Source organism: Anabrus simplex, chromosome 4, assembly GCF_040414725.1.
Source record: "Anabrus simplex isolate iqAnaSimp1 chromosome 4, ASM4041472v1, whole genome shotgun sequence".
In the NCBI taxonomy this organism is placed as follows: Eukaryota; Metazoa; Arthropoda; class Insecta; order Orthoptera; family Tettigoniidae; genus Anabrus; species Anabrus simplex.
In genome coordinates this window covers 75,630,635-75,651,582 of record NC_090268.1, presented here as the reverse complement: position 1 = coordinate 75,651,582, position 20,948 = coordinate 75,630,635, and the positions used below count along the sequence as shown (strand labels likewise).

General features: G+C 37.1%; 2 protein-coding genes across 4 annotated transcripts in view; both read left to right on the top strand.

Annotated features, from left to right (window-relative positions):
- LOC136872419 (uncharacterized) overlaps positions 1-16,676 on the top strand; it is a 48,458-nt gene extending 31,782 nt beyond the window's left edge. For all 3 annotated transcript variants that reach the window (XR_011018068.1, XR_010859887.2, XM_068227458.1), the window contains one exon: positions 15,665-16,676. Coding sequence is in view for 1 of the 3 variants with exons in the window: in XM_068227458.1 (XP_068083559.1) it covers positions 15,665-15,816 (152 nt within the window). In the remaining 2 variants the exon portion in view is untranslated. The remainder of the gene's footprint in view (positions 1-15,664) is intronic.
- A 364-nt stretch (positions 16,677-17,040) lies between these two features.
- The window catches only part of LOC136872174 (uncharacterized), a 77,832-nt gene continuing 73,924 nt past the window's right edge, over positions 17,041-20,948 (top strand). Inside the window, exon 1 of the mRNA XM_068227355.1 lies at positions 17,041-17,224. Coding sequence (XP_068083456.1) covers positions 17,041-17,224 — 184 coding nt within the window. The remainder of the gene's footprint in view (positions 17,225-20,948) is intronic.

Sequence of the window (20,948 nt, the reverse complement as noted above, 5' to 3'; positions counted from 1 at the left end):
TTCTGATAAGCCTTCTTTTTACGTTTACAAGCTGCTCTCACTTCATCATTCCACCAAGATGTTCGCCTTTTTCTATCTTTACAAACAGTTGTTCCTAGGCATTCTCTTGCTGTTTCTACTACAGCATCCCTGTATGCCACCCATTCTCTTTCTATATCCTGAACCTGTTTACTGTCTACTGTTCGAAACTTCTCACTAATCATATCCATGTACTTCTGTCTAATTTCCTCATCCTGGAGATTTTCTTCCCTTATTAGTTTGCAGACAGATTTCCTCGTTATCTCCCCTTACCTGAATATCACTTACTCATAGCACATCCAGATTCATCCTCATAGCTGACTCAGCCAGTTCTACTTTCTTTCTTTCTTTCTTCATCATTTCTCTACTGTAGGCCTAGAGATACTTAGTTCGCTACAGATCAGATAGTGGTCTGTATCATTAAGAAATCCTCGGAAAACTCTTACATTTCTAACAGATTTCCTGAATTCGAAGTTGGTTAAGATATAGTCTATTATGAATCTGGTACCCCTAGCCTCCCATGTGTAGCGGTGAATAGCCTTATGCTTGAAGAATGTATTCATAACTGCTAAACCCATACTAGCACAGAAGTCCAGCAAACGCTTCCCATTCGCTTCCATATCTTCCCCACATTTACCATTCACCCTTTCGTATCCTTCAATTCTATTTCCAACTCTCTCATTGAAATCGCCCATTTGCACTATTCTATCCTTGCTGTTGACCCTGACCACGATATCACTCAATGCTTCATAAAACTTGTCAACTTCATCCACATCTGCACCCTCACGGTGAATACACTGAGACAATTCTCATCCTAATGCCTCCAACAGAAACTGTGTTGCATGCAATGGTATTCCTGATAAACAGCCCTACCCCATACTCTGCCCTTCCCTTTCTAACATCCGTCAAGTACACTTTATAATCTCCTATCTCTTCCTCGTTATCTCCCCTTACCCGAATATCACTTACTCCTAGCACATCCAGATTCATCCTCTTAGCTGACTCAGCCAGTTCTACTTTCTTTCTTTCTTTCTTTCTTCCATAAGCCCCATTAATATTGATAGCTCCCCATCGAATTCCATTTCGTTCGCCAAGTTGTTTCCAAGGAGTCCTTCGCCTGTCAAATGGGAGTGGGACTCCGTTACTCCCATAGGACCGAGGCTTGCTTAAAATGTTCTGAGCTCAGTAAATTCATGAAGCAGGATGCTACCCTACTCACACATAGTCCAAGTGAGGATCTCTCCTCTAACGGGTTATGGACCACCGGTGGATTGTATAGTCCTAGCCGCCTGAGCACAAGGAGGGCCATGACTCAGAATATGTCCGAGATGCCCACTCCCATTCCATAGCAACTGGAACCCGACTCTCAGGACCACTTACTCGGCCACTCAGTAATCCATGAATAATAATAAAATAATGGAATAATGCAATAATAAAATAAATTTAAATTGGTTGAAACTATGGAAGAGAATAACTTTAAGCAACAGATGGCTTCTGGTCGAATTGTAAAAACAGGTTACTAAGTGCACAAGGTTCTATGGGTTGTTGAAAAAAGAAAATCTGTTATTTCCATTTTTTCCTTTTCGTTCGGCCGAACACCTTAAAATTAATACTCAATATTTTATTGGTTTTAAATAGTTATTGTTTAATCTCGAGGGTGTTTTATTTCTTTTACTTTTCTTCTAATTATGTCTCCTTTTTAACTCTTATTTCCTGAATAAAATAATATGTACCTTGTTCTCAATGAACCTCTTGTTTTCTTTAGTAGTGTTAAAACAACTTATTGCCATACCGTGGGTTATCTTGGTCCATGGTCTCTGAGTAATTGATGGTCTTAATTAAAGTAATGGTAAATGTTTGAGGTTAACGTGTTATTTTTGGTGTTGCCTCCTATTTTCTTGCCTATGTTTAACTTCTACTGCTGATAGTCGGTAAGGCGGTAGAAATGTCATTATAATTCTTAAGTATTCCATTTTTTTTCTTTTTACAACTTCTAGTTCTGCACCCTCTAACCTCCATCCCCTTTCATTTTTCTTTATTTTCTTTTTTTACATATCATTACTTCTGTTTTCTTAATGTTTATTAAAATAATAATATTTGTTTTTATGTCCCAATAACTACTTTTATGGTTTTTGGAGATGCCCTGGTGCCAGAATTTAGTCCCGCAGGAGTTCTTTTACGTGCCCGTAAATCTAGCGATACGAGGCTGAAGTATTTGAGCACCTTCAAATACCATTGGGCTGAGCCAGGATCAAACGTGCCAAGTTGGGGTGAAAAGGCCAGAGCCTCAACTGTCTGAACCACTAAGGCCGGTTGTTTATTTTCAAATTCCATATTCTTCAATATTCAGCAGTTTTATTGAGACTGTTCTGCATACTGCCTGGTGTTAGGAAGAGCAGAAGGAAGTCGTCCACAAAAACTAGGCCAGGAATTTCTTTATTATTCATACATGGGCATGTCCTGTCCTCCTTTCCTTGATTATCCATTACATCATTAATGAAAAGTATATTCAATATTGGCAATAATTTACAGTACATCCTTGCTTAAGTCCAATATTTGAGTGTATCTCTCATACTGCTAAGTCTTCCTTTAATTTAATTGTGCATATCACCTATTTGTATAGTTCTTCTGTGGCCCTAATCATTTTATTTGACAACCCTCTTCTAGCCAGTTTTGCAACGACAGCCCACTTGCTCACTGAATCAAAAGCTAGACAGAAATTTGAAGGTTTCAAAATATTGTTGACCTTATGGAAAACCAGAAATATAGGTGATTATGAAGAGTATCATGGGTTCGCATTCATTATTATTATTTCTTTATTTCAATTCATTTCAGTGATCCATAAGAATTGACAAAGGAATTGTACACATAATTTTGGGGTGGGTCTTTTACGATTGAACTCAGTCAGTTAGGAGGTACTAATAAAAGGATGAAATTTAAATATATTGTGGAATTAGTGTGGAGTAAGTATACCTACAAAATGTAACATAAACATTCACAATAGGAAAATAATTACCAGAAGATTATTGATGTACAAATATTTAACTGACAGATATTCATGTTCCACATCATTATAGGAAAACAGAATTAAAGAAACCAGGAGAACATTTACAAATCATAGTTTACTGTGTATATAATTGATGAGATTCCCAGTAAACATGTGCATCATGTGGTTCATTTACGTCCTTACCACTGCTATTTGAATTTTTAAAAAAATGATATTTGTTAGTGGTGTCGACCTCTGTAGATCTTTTGCCATTACTTGCATCATATGATATGAACCTGCATGTAATTGTAATTGCGGAAGTGTAGAGTGTTGAATGTGAGGAAAGGAACGTTAAGGTTGACACAAACACCCAGTCTCCAAGCCAGGGATATTAATAATTTACAATAAAAAACCCCTGACCCGGCTGGGAATCGAACCCGGGGCCACCAGGTGACAGGTGGCTGTGTTGCACCCTACACCGTGGGGCCGGACAATTTGAATCCTACTGAATTGATATGGGCACAAGTAAAGAGATATGTCAGCTGTAAAAAAAAAAATATCATGTTTATGAATGTAAAACTAATTATTGCAAGAATTAACAAAGTTGAAAGTTAAAACTGACAGAAATAGCGTGCCACACTGGATATCTGATAGACAATGCCTGGAAAGAATAAGAACTCTTAGAAAAAGTCATTGATAGTGTTGTTATTTCAGTTAGTATTAACAATTCAAGCTCTTCTGAATCTCTTAATATGTAGTAGACTGATGAAATTTGTGATGCAGATGGCAAAGACCTGGATGTTCAAATGATAGAGACAGTAGCTATTTAAATAGTCTGGCAGCAGCATGCTGCAGTCAAGATATGTGGCTCAGAACATCAGTCATAATGTAATTTCTCACTTACTTTAATTGTTCGTAACATCATTCCATAACATAGAGAAATTCCACGGAGAATCACATTGTACTTGAAATAAACTTCCAGTTTATTAAGTCGTGTTGAATATATACAGTAAATGCCAGAACAAAAATTGCAGTAGGCTGTCACTGTTGTAATGGCAGCAGAGTTTTGAGGGTTTACGAAACTTACGAGCATTACTGATTAGAAAAAGACAAATATTATGTGGATAATAAATTTCATTCAATAGAACTTGGTACACTTGGATTGGGGGTAATAACTCGGTCCAATACGGGTCTGTGATATGAGAAATAAGAGACATTATTTAAGAGTTCAGGAGTAATATTACAAGTTAAAGTAAGATCAATAAATGAATTGCCCAGTGTGCTAGGATAATTACTCGGCAAAACATTCAAATTAAAGTGATTTGTAAATTGTTTTCGCTGTTTCAGTTTCTCATAGTAATGCCTATTACGCTTTTTTTATCATTTCTTTCATTCCTTCATCATTCACTTTTCTTGTTCAACTCTTGCACATTTTTGCTGAATCCTAATCAAATCTTTCTTTTCCATTATTAAATTTGTTATTCTATACAACTGATGTATTCATGACAGCTAACCTTCAACTGAGCAGGCGAGTCAACACAGCATCATCTTATAACCAAGTATGCATGTGATGTCAATCTTTCTTTTCCATTATTAAATTTGTTATTCTATACATCTGACCACAATGTATTCATGACAACAGCTAACCTCCAACTGAGCATGCGAGTCAACACAGCACCATCTTATAATAGAGTATGCATGTGATGTCACATCTTTAGCACAAATTTTGCCTTACTTTGAAACGCTCTTTCATGAAAACTATGGTTTCTGATTTTATTATTCTTAATTTTATTTTTGCAACAGGTAGCCTCTTTTATCTGTCAATTGAGATATTAAACATAATAATAAGTTAAATACTCTCAGTGATGTACGCGTTCTACCCAAACACTAGAAGCATCTTAAATTTTTTCTTTCTGTGTACCTGTTGTTGAGGAACATAAGTCTACATTAAAAATGGGTAACACCACTCACCAGTGGGATCTAAACCTACAACCTTTCAATATCACATCAGGTGCCCTACCAGTTGAGCTATGGTGGCCTCAATAATATTTAAGGTCTTCCGTTCCAAAACTCGTCTTACTCATTAAAAAAATAAAAAATAAAAATAAGAGTGAGTTAGAGGTAGCATTGCCTTCTTGGTTAGGTTTGTAATAGTTCTATCCTGAAATTAGGCACCAACACTCGCCTTTTCCTGTAGAAATCTGTCACCAAAGTTAGGCTATTGTTCCATAACTTGCCTTATCCAGGGCGCTTGTTGTTCCAAAACTTGCCTTATACAATCAACCACTAGGAAGGGATAATTTCAGCAGGTGACTTCACGCTACTATTTATCCATGGTTTACATCAATCTTTCCCAGCAACACCCGAAGCAGTGAAGAGGGTAGCGGGTTTGGACATTCACATTTAGTGAGATGTACATCACTCGCACTCAATGTGCACATACGAACTGTCAGAGTTGATAGGTGGATAATGATGTAAATATATTGTGTTTTCTTCTTGTTCTTTCAAACTTTGTAAATTGCTTTCTTTGACTGTATAGATATGTTAATTTGTATTTACTTTGTATTCATCTTTCACTTGTTGTGTAAATAGTTTATAGGTTGTCATTATTCATCATACGCCAAATAAATAAAATAATCAATCTTTCCACTCTTTGAGTTGTTCTTGAACTGTGTTCGCCTTTCATGCAGTTTTGTGCTGTGAGGATGACAGAGAATATTGCTCTTATTGTGAAAGGTAAAGGGAGAAGATTCATGGAGAAAAACTAAGGAGAAAAAAAGAGAGGTATGCTATGAATGTTACATCCTAATATTTTAGTTGAGAGTTGCCACTTTTAAAATACATGTTTCCGCAGGGGAAAACTGTGTCTACTGGAAATATTTTAATTTTGTCTTCACCGGGTGAGTTGGCTGTGCAGTTAGAGGGTTCGTGGACTGTCGGCAGTCCTGGAGATGGTTTTCCATGGTTTCCCATTTTCACACCAGGCAAATGCTGGGGCTGTACCTTAATTAAGGCCACGGCCACTTCCTTCCAACTCCTAGGCCTTTTCTATCCTATCGTTGCCATAAGACCTATCTGTGTCGGTGTGACGTAAAGCCACTAGTAAAAAAAAAAAAAAATTGTCTTCATTAGTTAACGATTTAACAATTTCTCTTCTACAGCTCAGATTTCTTCTCAGAACACTGAATGCACAAACCCATAGGCACAAAGGGTTACAGTATTCACAAACTTGACAAGCTTCAAGGTCAAGCTATTTGTTATCTCACAAATTTCGCCCGTCCTATGGCCTAGAACAAGAGACCAAGGGAGATGCACATTCCACAAGGGATGGACAAAGAATGCCTTCAGGGCTGCATAAAATGTGATTATACCAAGCAATAAAACATATGAGGAAGGAATGAGGTTTCAATGTAATGAGAAGTAGCTTATGGTTATATTATGAAATCTTAAACGTGAGCAATTTTGCGATATACAGCACAGTACCTTGAGGAGAAATCATTCACTTCATTGCAGGCATGGGCCTACTAGTCCTCCAGACAACCTATAATGGAGTCACAATTGTCCAACCTTCAAATGTTGTAAATTGCGGATGATTGATATTCAGCAGTTTCATGGAAACTTTCACGAATCCAACAAAAAGATTCAACGAGATACATTCATTTTAAAGTATCTGAGTGAAGAAAAGCCCAAAAAGAAAAGAACTGTCAAGGAGGGAAGTTCAAGAAAATATGTTTGTGTTCAGTACTACTGTATATAAAACTTACTAATACAGAGAAATTTCATGTTCAGGTCTGCCAAAAGACATTCCTGAATGTTTTGCATGTGAACAAAGATCAGGTTCAGAGGATTGCTAGAAATCACTTCACAACAGGGAAACTTCCTACAGAAAAGAAGGGAGAAGCTAGGATTAAACCAAAGTACATTGAAAAGATGCTGTCTGTGAAAAATTTAATTGAAAGTTTGCAGTGTTGTGAAAGTCACTATTGTCACGGAAAGTCACCGGTCAGACAGTATCTACCCAGAAATTTAAGCATCACTAAGCTTTGCAAAATGTATTACAACAGATTGCGTGAAGAACTCAGGGTGAAGCAGTGGTTCTTCCGCGAGATTTTTACGCATTGCTACAACATAGGATTTAGAACACTATTTATTTACTGATGTTTTGCTCAGAGTGCATAGAACTCCAGGGGAAAATTCAACTTGAAAGTTTGAATGTATCACTGAAGAATGATTTAATCTTGGAACTCAAAGTACGCAAACTAATGGCTGCAGCTTTTTTCAAAAAAGCTCCAAGAAGGAAGAGACAGCATGGCAGTATTCTCATTTGACTGCCAAAAGAATCTTGTGAATCCAATAGTTCCAGAACAAATTCCCTATTACAGTCACCAATTGTACACCAAATTTTTACTACTGTGAGGGGTACCTCACATGCCAGGTTGACAAAACACATGGATGGAGCATGAATTCAAGAAGGGGTCTAATGAAACAGTTTTTGCAGTTTACCATCAGTTATCACAACTGATTTGTCAGACTTCACAATTATATGACTTTGTGCGAATGGCTGCGGAGGACAGAACTACAATTTTACAATGATTGCAATGTGCTCATATCTTGACACGCACAGCTCCACCTAATATAAAAAGTGTTGTATTGGTTTTTCCTATGACAGGCCACTCATTTCTACCCTCTGACAGGGTATTTGCTCAAGTCGAGAGAGAGAGAGAGAGAGAGAGAGAGAGAGAGAGATATGGAAATGCCCTATCATCTGTAATCTAGCAGAATATGAAGACATCTTTAGCAAACATGCTGAAGTCTTCAGGTTAGGCAGAGACTGCTAGGTAAACAATCAGAAAATTGTTGCTGAAAATATGATGAAAAATCCTGCATCTTGGCACTTTAAATTTTCTTCTGTGAAACAATTTGTTATCAGCAAAGACTCACTGGGAAATGTGACCCTTACGGGAGAACCTCATTAAAACTTGGACATCGATTTAGAAAAGTCAGTAATGGAAAAAGGAAAATGCCTGCGAGATATGATAATGCCCTCTGAATTATTGCCAGGTGAAGTGAAAATGAAAACCTACAACCTGTTTTCCAGTCATTGACCAGGTCAGGGATGTAATGAATGAAGCAGATATAGGCTATTAGTATGATGGGGTTGCCACTCCCAAAGTGATTTATTAATGACTGATAGATGCTATGAAATGAGAGTGGAGAGTGTTGTTGGAATGAAAGATGACAGGGAAAACCGGAGTACCCGGAGAAAACCTGTCCCACCTCCACTTTGTCCAGCACAAATCTCACATGGAGTAACCGGGATTTGAACCACAGTATCCAGCGGTGAGAGGCCGACGCGCTGCCGTCTGAGCCACGGAGGCTCTCCTGCTGAATTAAAGGACGTAAAAAGTTTGCTTGAAAGCATTTTGGATTGGATTGAGAAAGGAATGAGTTGCAGGTCAGTTTTAGGAAAGGTTATTCCACTGAAGCTCAACTTGTAGGATTCCAGCAAGATATAGCAGATATCTTGGATTCAGAAGGTCAAATGGACTGTATCGCGATTGACCTGTCTAAAGCATTTGATAAGGTGGATCAGGGGAGACTACTGGCAAAAATGAGTGCAATTGGACTAGACAAAAGAGTGACTGCATGGGTTGCTATATTTTTAGAAAATAGATCTCAGGGAAATAGAGTAGGTGAAGCTTTATATGACCCTGTAATAATTAAGAGGGGAATTCTTCAAGGCAGTATTATTGGACATTTATGTTTTCTTATATATACAAATGATATGAGTAAAGAAGTGGAATCAGAGGTAAGACTTTTTGTGGATTTCTGTATAGATTAATAAATAAGTTACAAGATTGTGAGCAACTGCAAAATGACCTTGATAATGTTGTGAGATGGACAGTAGGCAATGGTATGGTGATAAACGGGGTTAAAAGTCAGGTTGTGAGTTTCACAAATAGGAAAAGTCCTCTCAGTTTGATAGGGTGGATCATGGGAGACTACTGGCAAAAATGAGTGCAATTAGACTATTGTCGCGGCCACCAAATTAGGCGGGTGAGGAAAACTGCGCTGTCGTCAGATATGGGAACGGCGAAGCGACAGATGGTCGAGAGTCGCTTACCTCCGAGCACGGATTGGCAACGCTGATCGTGCAGTGCTCTCTAGTTGAAGCACATCCACTCCAGGCCACCTTAACCCGAGTCATTCCCTGTCATGCAGCTGCTGAGCTCGCACCGTAAGTGCTGTTAAAGATGGGTAGTGAATGTGTTCAACCTGGTGTTTCTTCGGGTCTATCATCTGAAGGGGACGAAGTAAGTGCGAGAAACGAACAAGAAACTCCTCTGAAGCGTCGTTAGTTGGAAGGGCTTAAGAAGAAGTGTTTAGCCAGCCAGACAAAATCCATAATAGTGAAAGTATTGCAATATGTGCAGAAGTTGGCCGAATCAAATATTCTACAGACTATGAACTTCAAGAAAAGCCAAGAATTGACTGCAACGGTGTGTAATGTTCGCCTTCACTCAGTCCAGAGATGTGTTAATGAAGTGAAATATTCACCCAATCAAAAAATACTTTCATCTCCAAGGAAAAACTTGATGAATTAGCTCTCTCTTGGGGCCACGAGGTAGTAAGTTTGACACCCTACCACTGCCAATACAACCCAATTGAATTGATTTGGGCTCAAGTCAAGAGAGAAGTGGCAGAGAGGAACAAGACATTCAAAATAAAGGACGTAGAAAAACTCACGTCAGAAGCCATCGACCGTGTGATGGCTGCAGATTGAAAAAAGTGCTTCAATCGCCCATAAAATCTTCAACCAGACGATTAGGCCAAGGAAATAGTAAGGGATGAAAGAATGGAGCCATTCATCATCAGTGTAAATGACGACTCGACAGGTAGTGAGATGAGTGATGACAGTGACTAAGAAATCTTAGACTGCCTTGTAGCTAGAAACTGACTCTTAATTCATTGTAAATTAATGTAAACCTATTCTTTAAAATAGTTATTTTTCTATATTACTCAATCCAATATATAGTATTCAAATATTTAAAGTTATATTGTAATAAAACCTATACAGATTAATATGTAATCTGAACGTATTTACGGCGTCCTGCAGCCTGTGCTGACGCGCGCGCCCCGAACTGCCTCAGCTAGCGACATTTACATGATCGCTTTTCGAGCCATATTCCAGGCAAACTACAAGACTCACGGAAATATGTTTCAGATATAAAATATAAGTCAGGCAATTTTTAACATTTTTCCCGCTGACAAAATGTTATTGGCTGAAAAAATAAAAACTTGGCCGCTTACTGAAATTTTCAATACATGATTCTCCGGACTTAAATTTACTCTTTCAAGGTTTTTATTTTTAATAATTATTTTACGTGGTTTATATGAAAATTAGTTATACCACTAAAATCAGCAGTCTTTTCTGAAACTTGTAGTATAATTTGTTTTGAAACATTGTATGAAGTAACATCAGGAGCCTGAGAGAGAACAATTTACCTCACGTTCCGAAATTACGTGTTCAGTTAGACATTTCTTCGCCAGTTGCTACATAACTTGGCAACAGCGTAATTTCTCTGACCCGCCTAATTTGGTGGCCGCGACAATAGACAAAAGAGTGACTGCATGGGTTGCTATATTTTTAGAAAATAGATCTCAGAGTTTTAATTACTGCATTGATGGGGTGAAAGTTCCTTTTGGGGATCATTGTAAGTATCTAGTGTTAATATAAGGAAAAATTTTTCATTGGGGTAATCACATAAATGAGATTGTAAATAAAGGATTCAGATCTCTGCACATGGTTATGAGGGTGTTCAGGGTTTGTAGTAAGAATGTAAAGGAGAGGGCATATAAGTCTCTCGTAAGACCCCAACTGGAGTATGGCTCCAGTGTATGGGACCCTCACCATGATTACTTGATTCAAGAACTGGAAAAAATCCAAAGAAAAGCAGCTCGATTTGTTCCGAGTGATTTCCGACAAAAGAGTAGCATTACAAAAATGTTGCAAAGTTTGGCCTGGGAAGAAGTGGGAGAAAAAAGACGAGCAGATTTTAATTCTTAATTAAAATCACTTTTTGTGTATTGAATAGGTGGAGTAAATAAACATTAATATTTCTTTGACTTTATTGTACAATTCAATACGGACCAAAATATGAGAATTATAACATGTAAGTGGTATGTTCCGAGCTGTCAGCGGAGAAATGGTGTGGAATGACATTAGTAGACAAATAAGTTTGAGTGGTGTCTTTAAAAGTAGAAAAGTTCACAATATGAAGGTAAAGTTGAAATTCAGGAGGACAAATTGGGGTAAATATTCATTTATAGGAAGGGGAGTTAGGGACTGGAATAACTTACCAAGGGAGATGTTAAATAAATTTCCAGTGTCATTGAAGTCATTTAAGAAAAGGCTAGGAAAACAACAAATAGGGAATCTGCCACCTGGGTGGATGCCCTAATTGCAGATCAGGATTGATTGATTGATTGATTGATTGATTGATTGATTGATTGATTGATTGATTGATTGATTGATTGATTGATTGATTGATTGATTGATTGATTGATTTCTTTTTATAAGAATCTGTTCATCACAATTTCTGAAGACGAAAACAATTTTGTTGAAGAAACAGAAGTTCTTTGTGATGGATATCAAGAGGAGGGAACAGATTTGAGAGTTTAGTGCATTATTAACATGATTAACAACAAAGTGATATTTTATTGTTCAAGTTATTTCTATTGTGAGTGCAGTGTAATCTATAAAGGAAGAAATCTCTCCAAATACTGAGTGTCGATTGATAGGATGTAAATGTGATAAATCACACTGCAGTGTTTAATTTATTAGTGAATATCATTATATTGATAGGAAAAAGATGTATTACTGTACTAGTGAGTTTTATTACAACAATCTATTATCAGTTGTTTCACTTTTCTTGTTTTCAAAATAAGTTGTGCTAGATAATATATTTAGATTTTTTTGGATGTTCCAAAACTTGTTTTATCCAAAACACAAATTGAATTTATTGATGTTCTACTAATGTTATATTTATAATCCTTCAGTGAGATGACCCTGTGACATTAGACCTGAATGCATGGTAATACAAGTGAGACTTATATTTACAAAAATTGCAAGTTTTTCGCTTATCCTGAAAAATCACTTATGGTGGAGAAGATGAGTTTTGGAATGGACCACCTCATTTGTTCTGTTGGAAAGGATCTGAGCTACAGGTCAGATACTACTGCCACAACAAATTAAGTGTGTACTTGTTGCCTGCTGTGAGCCAATTCAAGTTAATATTTAGTGGCCAAGAAAGTAGTGGAGAAAGAAAAGAGGAAAAGCTGGGCCTTATTCACACAGAAATTGAGAGATGATACGCAGGGCAGCAAGAAATTACTGTATGGTATCTTAAGAAACAAAAAGAGAGATCAAGTAAACACCAGATTTGTGAAGGATGAAGGTGGCATAATTTTAACAAAGCCAGAAGAAATAAGAAATAGATGGAGAGAGTATTTTCAGAAGCTGCTGAACATAAGAACGGATGACAGTCATTCAATGGACGACCAGGAAAGACAATTAGTTGACGAAGAAATGGATAAAGAAATTACAATGAATGAAATTGAAATGGCAGTAAGAAAGATGAAGAATGGAAAAACTGCTGGAATAGATGAAATTTCAGTGGAGATGATAAAGGCAGCTGGAGCTGTAGGCCTGCAGTGGACATATCGGGTTCTCAGGAATGTCTGGGAGAATAAGGAGGTCCCTGAGGATTGGCAAAAAGGAATAATCATCCCAATTTTCAAGAAAGGTGATAAGAAAGTTTTGAAGAACTACAGGGGAATTACTCTAATATCCCATGTTGCTAAGATAATGGAAAGGATACTGGGAAGTAGAATAAGGTTGAGGGTTGAGAATCAGATACAGGAAAATCAGTTTGGTTTCAGAAGTGGAAGATCAACAATAGAGCCCATTTTCATTATGAGACAACTAATGGAAAAGCATTGGGAGTACGGGAATGATATGGTGATGACATTCATTGATATTGAAAAGGCATATGACAGTGTCCCTAGGACGAAAGTTTGGGACAGTCTGGTGCAAAAAGGAATTGGACAGGGATTAATAAAAATGATCATGGCATTGTATAAGGAATGTTGTAGTTGCGTGCAAACACAAGTTGGCAGGACAAGTTGGTTCAAAATAACTAGTGGGCTGAGACAGGGAAGTGTTCTATCACCAATCCTGTTTACAATAGTAATGGATGACATCATGAGAACAGCAAAAGCAGCATATGGAGGAAGAGAAATGAACACGATGTTATTTGCAGATGATATTGTGATTTGGGGAGAAGACGACAGGAAGGTTCAAGAACAGTTGAATGTGGTGAATGGGAAGATTGAAGAATGTGGATTGAAAATAAGTGTAGAAAAGAGGTCAGATTAGACTTGCAGACAAGCCCCTGGAAGTAGTGGAAACTTTTAAATACCTGGGGAGTGAATTAATGGAGAATGCTCGACTGGATGCTGAGATTAGTAAAAGGATTCAAGCTGGAAGTTGTTTCTATCATAGTGTAAGAAATATGTTATGGGACAAAGATGTGCCAATGGAAGCAAAGGATACTATGTACAAGATGTATTACGTACCCATAACAACTTACGGAGCAGAAACTTGGACAATGACAAAGAAGGATGAGAGTCGAATACAGGCAGCTGAAATGAAATTCTTGAGGAGTATGATACAGAAGAGTAGACGAGACAAAATAAGGAATGAGAAAATCCGGGAAGAAATTGGAGTGGAAAAAATGAATGATAGAATAGAGAAGAGCCGACTAAGATGGTTTGGGCACATAAAGCGAATGAGCGACGAAAGAATGCCAAAAAAGGTGATGGAAATGCAAGTCCAAGGAAGGAGAGGCCGTGGACGACCACGATTGAGATGGAAGGATACCATCCAACGCAGCATTATAGAAAGAAACCTGGACTGGGACACAGTGTTGGAGGAGGAGTGGTGGAAAGACCGAGGAAAGTGGAGAGGAACCATATTTGCCCCTACCCGGCTACAGCTGGATAAAGGGAAATGATGATGATGATGATGATGATGATGATGATTTAGTGTTAATGACCACATTGTAAATTAAATAAACTTGTAGCTTATTTGGTAGTTTTGAGTTCATATTGCTGGCCAGTTTGGTATGTACTGTATGCATTCAGCACCACCTAATAAGCTGGAAATTTATTTTGAGTACAGTAAATCCTCAAGGATCAATCATTATTGAGTGGTGATGTAAGTGGCCCTGAGTTAGATTGAACTAAATTAAAAACTTTTGTGTGCTAAAACCAAACATTTCATCTCTTTTACATGTTTTATTTAATCAACAGAGACAAAGAGATTTTCTTTTTTGATCACTTAAAGTTATATCTGTACTTGAATTAAAAATGCATAAACATGAAATATATATGCAATAATTGGATGTAAAATTTAAGAATAATAATGTTTTGACTGAATAACAAAATGGTGAAAAAGCTTAAATCTCTTCTTTTCTAGGAAAATTCATATTGACAAGTCAGATGGCAAGGTACCTGTTACCACTGTAGTTTTCCTAAGCTTTGAGAATAAAAAATGCTGGGTTTGTTCTCTTAAGGGTGGATTGATAGCTCATCTTAACAAAAAAGTAAAGACAAAAGAAATTATTCTTGTTTTTATATTGCATTATCTACAGCGAAACAATTGGAACTGCTTTACTTTCATTGGGGCTAGGGCACTGCTTTTGTTAGCACTGTGTGTTCATTGAATACATGAAGTGTCTGACAGCTGAGTATTATCCAAACGAATGGAAACACTATAACTGGGCTGAATCGTTCAAGTGGTAGACTGCTGACCTGAACTCAAGTTGGCGGATTTGAAACTAGCTTAGTCCAGTAGTATTTGAAGGTGTTCAGATATGTCAGCTTCATGTCGGTAGATTCACTGGCATGCAGGACAAAGTTCCAGCATTTTGGAATCTCTACAAATTGTAAAAGTAGTTGGTGGGATGCAAAACCAATAGCATTATGAAAACAGTAAGTTATAGACTTTTCAGGACCTTTATTGGGATGTCTCCTGATGCTGTCTCCGCAGAGAAAATTGATCATCATACAGTATGTTTTCCTATTTTGTATTTCTTGTATCCGTATTATGGACATCAAACTGCTATCAGAGGTTCCGCATCCAGGATGATTCTTTGCCCACCTCCTTGTTTTCCTTTCTCATTTCAGAAGATGTGACCAAAATAGGTTGCTTTTGTGCATTTTGCAAGGGTATTTTCCTGGCTGGATGGAGTACCTCTTTGTTGGTGACATGGTCTACCCATGTGATCTTGAACATTATTGGGATGATACCCATGAATTTTCTTCATGATAGTTGCTGTGTTTTTGTGTCATATAATTGTCTATTCTTTTTGCTTGTTTTGAAGCATACATTTGAAGGCACTGGTTTTTGGAGAAAAGGTGTTGTCAAATTAATTCTCTTCTATGCTTAAGGTTGTACGGTATTTACTATATACAGTACTGTATATGTGTATAACAGATTTACCTGAAATATTTTTTTAGCTGACATATGTGAAATACTTGGTTTAAATTATGTTTTGAAAAGTATAATTTATGTATAAATGATCTTGTTTCTTTTAGAATCACCTAGTAAACGACTTCAAGAATTATGCTCTAAGTTGTGTTCAACTGATGTACAAGAGTATTTTCATTTGCAGACAGTTTGGATGGAATTAATGGACTGTTTAGTGGAAGAAAAAATGAACCAAAGTACTTTTATTCATGATCTGTGATCTGCTGATGAGATTTAAAAAAAGAAGTATAGAAACAAGAAAGAAAAAAGCAGTTTGCAATCCCATTTTGTAATGTAAATTATCTCCCCTTCGAAAGGACATCTCAACCACTTGTGAGTTTACATATTAAACAACAGATTTTAAACAACGTTGTAGTGATATTCTACACAGAGTATTCATTTGGTTAAAATAGATACTGACTTGGTTCTTTAACTAGGTAACCAATTGATGAACTTTCTTTTCAGTTTTGTGACCAGCTAGATGCAAGCGGAAGCACTGCTGTTAATTTATCAAATTTGACTTGTTAATTTTTATTATCAGAGTTATCTGTTTGTTCATACGGATGTATGCAGACACTCTGCAGGATCCATGGAGAGTCAAAATGAAGTGTCTCTTTCTCTTGGACAGCAAAACTCATTTTGCTGATCTTTACAGTGTGCAAATACAAATTGAAAACCAATAGGTGTGTCTGCCAGAAATGGATAGATATACTGAAGGATTTCTATCATAATAAAATTTTTAAAACTGCCAGTTTATTTTAATTACATCTTTAAAAATTGCAAGAAATACAGTAATTTAAGATTTGCTTTCACATCACATTAAATCAATAAGATTTTGACTGTGGGAAGATGTTTGTGTTATAGTCATTTTTATGAAGTAAAAACATTTTTGTCTGGCGCAAGGGATATATAATGTAGTAAAGTTTTCTGTGGAGCACAACACATTGAGTAGTGGGATAACACATTTTCATACCAATCGCTTGGTTGAATAATTCTGCATAACCTCTTGACACCAAAATGCTTTCCATTTGACACAGACTATAAATGACAACACATATTCTTCACCAGTAACAAATAAGAAATCAGTGTTGTAATTAGATAATATTATGATTAAAATAACAATAATGTGTTACATCTTTTTGATGAACTTTCTTTTCAGTTTTGTGACCAGCTAGATGCAAGCAGAAGCACTGCTGTTAATTTATCAAATTTGACTTGTTAATTTTTATCATCAGAGTTATCTGTTTGTTCATACGGATCTATGCAGAAACTTTGCTTATACTGTTGCTGGAAGTCAACAATTTTTTGTACATTTGACTGTGTGGATATGGGATTACAGCTTCATCTTATTATGACACTAATTCTTAAGAGGAACGCAATACAGTACACAGTCTACAAGGAGGTACATGGATTGTCTCAGGCTGGGTCAAGCTGCCAGACTGACATGGTAGCCATACCACTGGGCTCAAGTAATGAGTACATAATAGACCCCACAATCAGTTCTGAGGCATCATCTACTCAACCATATGATGTACATGAGGAGAATTGTGACACATATGAACTTGCAATTCCATATTATGCTGAGAAATATCACCTAGACTCGATACAAATATTGGGATCAATGACAGGCAAGATTACTCATATATTTTGTAACTTTTGCAAGAAATTTAATTTGGATAACCATTTCATTAAGGACATTGGGTTAGCTGTCCTGAAAGCCTCGTTGACAATAGTCAGAAATCATTTATACTCTTTGTAGTCTCTCTTAGCTATATTTTTGTCCTATAAGGAGTTCCTCATAGGTTTCAAAATACTGATATATATTTATTTGACATTTCATTTGTAATTTTCAATCCACTTCTTATGTAAGCTTTGTTTTTTCGGTAGCCTCTAAATGGGGAAAGCAGAAATGAATACATTTCTAAATAAAAGTTTACATCGTCTTTCTGACATTACCAATATGGTATTGGTGATTACTGTTTTAAGGTGAAAGGTAGTGAGATAATCATCCCCTCATAACTCTAATCATGATGAAAAAAGTAAGAGACCCAGCCCTTAGAAAAGGAGTATAAGAATGTAAAAGGCCTAAAGACTTGAAAATGAAAGGCTTCCCAAGCCTCGCAAATCTTGTGTTGGTTGGAGTCAGAAGAGAAAAATAGCTGACCAGGAGAGGTTGGCTAGGAATGATCTAAGTGAGGAAACTGGCACAAGTATGTGAAAGCAATGCCGTACTGAGATAGGGACCCTGTGGTATGCTTAAAGATGATGAGGCTCTTTCAGATATTCTATACCACTCACTGTATTGCCATCACATGAGGGATTTCGAGGCTGATATACAGTACACAATAGATTCTCTGCATTATAAATTAAATCCATACAATTTAGATTTTTTTTCATAGAAAATCTTTTATTTTACTAGTGCATATGATCATCCAGGTTGCATATTGCTTTCAGAGACAATTCATACTTTATTTACACTGAAGTAACTGAGCGAGTTGGCTATGATGTTTGAGTCATGTAACTGTTAAGTCACATTCATGAGATGGTGTGTAATTAAGTAATAAGTAAGTCAGTCGTCTTTATTCATGGTGAAGTTAGGGCTCCAAGCTCTTTCTTACAATTAACCACAACATTTAAAATAACCAACAGAAATTAATATTTTTAAATACAACACTTTTTAAAAAATAATATAATAATAATACCAAATACGGAGATAGTAATAAAGAAATAATTATAGAATGTACAACATAACAATATAAATGAACATGATAATAATTATAAACCTAACAACAGTAATAATAAAGGAAACACAGTAAAAATATATAATTAGCAAATACATTTCTAGTTTTTATGAAAATATGCACATTCACACTTCACTTATCGTACAAGTCAGCTAGAAGTATTCAGCAAGTGATTTCGGCAATCCATCTTAAATCTTCTACGAGAATGCAAATCCCTAATGGTAGCAGGAAGGGTATTCCACAGCTTAGCGGTAGTGACTACAGAGGAGCAGTGGTAAGCCCTGGAGTGACTGAGAGATACCGTATGTTTAAAGAGGATCCATATCATGTATCGTGGCTATGATAGGAGGAGAGGTAATTATAGAGGTAATCCGGTACACCTGAGTTTAGAACTCCATGCAGAAAGGATAACATGTGGAGACTTCGATGCTCATGAACATAAAGCCATGACAACTCCCTATAATAAGGTGAAATGTGAGAATCATATCGCAGCTAAAATATAAATCGAATAGTGTTTAAACTCCGTTCGAGCATCTTATTACTGTCTTGAGATATGTCCGTAAGTTCAGTGTTGCAGTAGTCTAGAATAGGTAAGATTAGGGATTTGACCAGTTGTATTTTAAGATGATTTGGAAATATAGTAGAATAGCATTTGAGAGGCAAAAAGGAATTTCTGAACTTTACAGGTCTCCCACAAGTCCAACCCCTCCTCCTCGTGGTGGGAGACGGGCAACAGCGTGAAGTGGGGGATGGCCTGTGTTACCGTGTTTTGGTGGTAGGTAGAGGTGTAAGAAGGTGCGGGCGTGAATGGGTCTCAAACTACGGAATCAAAGTTAATGTAAAATTTAACAAGGTTATATTTTCTTTTCAATATTAAGTAATAACAAAGAACAGGTACTTAGTAGCCGAAACACGATTTGAAATGTACAATTACAGGGGTTACAGAGTTTGGGCTTCGAGCCCTGAGTTCACAATTCTTGAGCAACTAGCCCAACTTTCCGATATACAAATTTTAACAAAGGGGCAGAAGACCCCAATCAAACCCTGGAGCACTTGCTCCAAATTACACAGTAAAGCCTCCTCGAGGCACACCACTCCGTTTCCAAAAGAGCCACTCGCTCTTTAATTTAAGCCTCTCCCAGGCCACACCAAACTCCACCTCCAAGTTGTCCTCAATGGACATAAACACAGGGGTAAAATACCCAATCTACTGAGGTCTATTAAATGAAAAGCAGGTTAATTAAATGACCTCTAAAACAATTTGAGAGGAGGCGAACTTGCACTCCTAATACACTTTGATTTTAAAACCTACTTTGGCTCTTAGGCCACTGATGCAAGGGCTAATCCCATACTACAGAGGTGACTTAGAAAAGAACAATTTGTTTTACGTTATCGAAGAATAGGTTGAGAAAAATAAGTTCACCTCAAAACAATATGAGTGGGAGCTCGAGAGGGTTAGCACTCTCTATCCCAGTATGTAGCTTTACAAGAGAATAGAAGAAAAGAGTAGTTACATTTTAGGAAAAGGTTACATGGTAGAACGCTTCGCACCCGCCCCGAGAGTTAAACTGCTGAGCAAGAAAAGAATGAATTTATTAATCGGCCATTACCTTATTGTTGACCGCTGCCGAAGAAAGAGGTGCTTCCCGCCTCCTGCTATGTACTTAATACACTGAAAGATGGAACAGAAGTGGCCCGGAGACCCTAAAATCAGCAGTTTATATCCTCTCGCGGAAGGTTCTAGGCGTTAGGGGAATGAAAACACCCTCCCTCAACGTTTTTATTGGATAGGACCCCGCAACAGATTCAAGTTGGGGGAAGATACCCCTGATTGGTCAGAAATTAATTCGGGATTGGTTACATTCATAACAAGGGGAAGAAAGGGGTAAATATTGCCAACTTAAACAATGACAGAAAGAAATTTAACAAAGAACAAACTCTTGAAATTAAATTTTCTCCAAAAAAATAGTTCTTTGACTCCTCACTAGGTTGCACTATTGTTGATCTTCAGTAGTGTCCTCTAGAAGAGAAAGTTCACACTTCTTACTTCAAGTGAAACAAAACCACATCAAAAATGACACAGTTCAAAAACTCAAAATGTTCCACGTGGTGACATCTTCTGAGAAAGTAGAGAATTAATAGCGTAGATAAAGTTCAGAGTTCCTCCAGCAGAGGAGTTTCAACTGGCGCACATTTTAAATTAGCGGAGTGGAGGTGTACCGCCCGGTACAGACCTCCCCCCCCAAAAGTTCCTCCAGGGATGACACATGAAGTCAGTTTGAAACAAGTTCCAAGTTATGATGTGAATATGAAGATAGATTGCAGAAGCTTTTATGATATTTTCTTAATTTGGTTTGTTTTACTTTCAAAATTTTGTTGTTGCAGATGAAGAATAGTTTTTAAGTTTGTAGAAGTAGAATTCTGAGGATAAACTTTTAATACTTAAAAGCGATGAAAAATTTTGCAATGTCCACCAAATATTGCTGTTGAATTCCCATGAAACGGTATTAAGGTTGAACAGGAATGTCTATGTAGTTGATGTAGGCTAAGTTGGATGGCCAGACCGGCCGTTACAGCTTGCGTCCAAAGGAAGCCGCTCGGACCCCTCAAG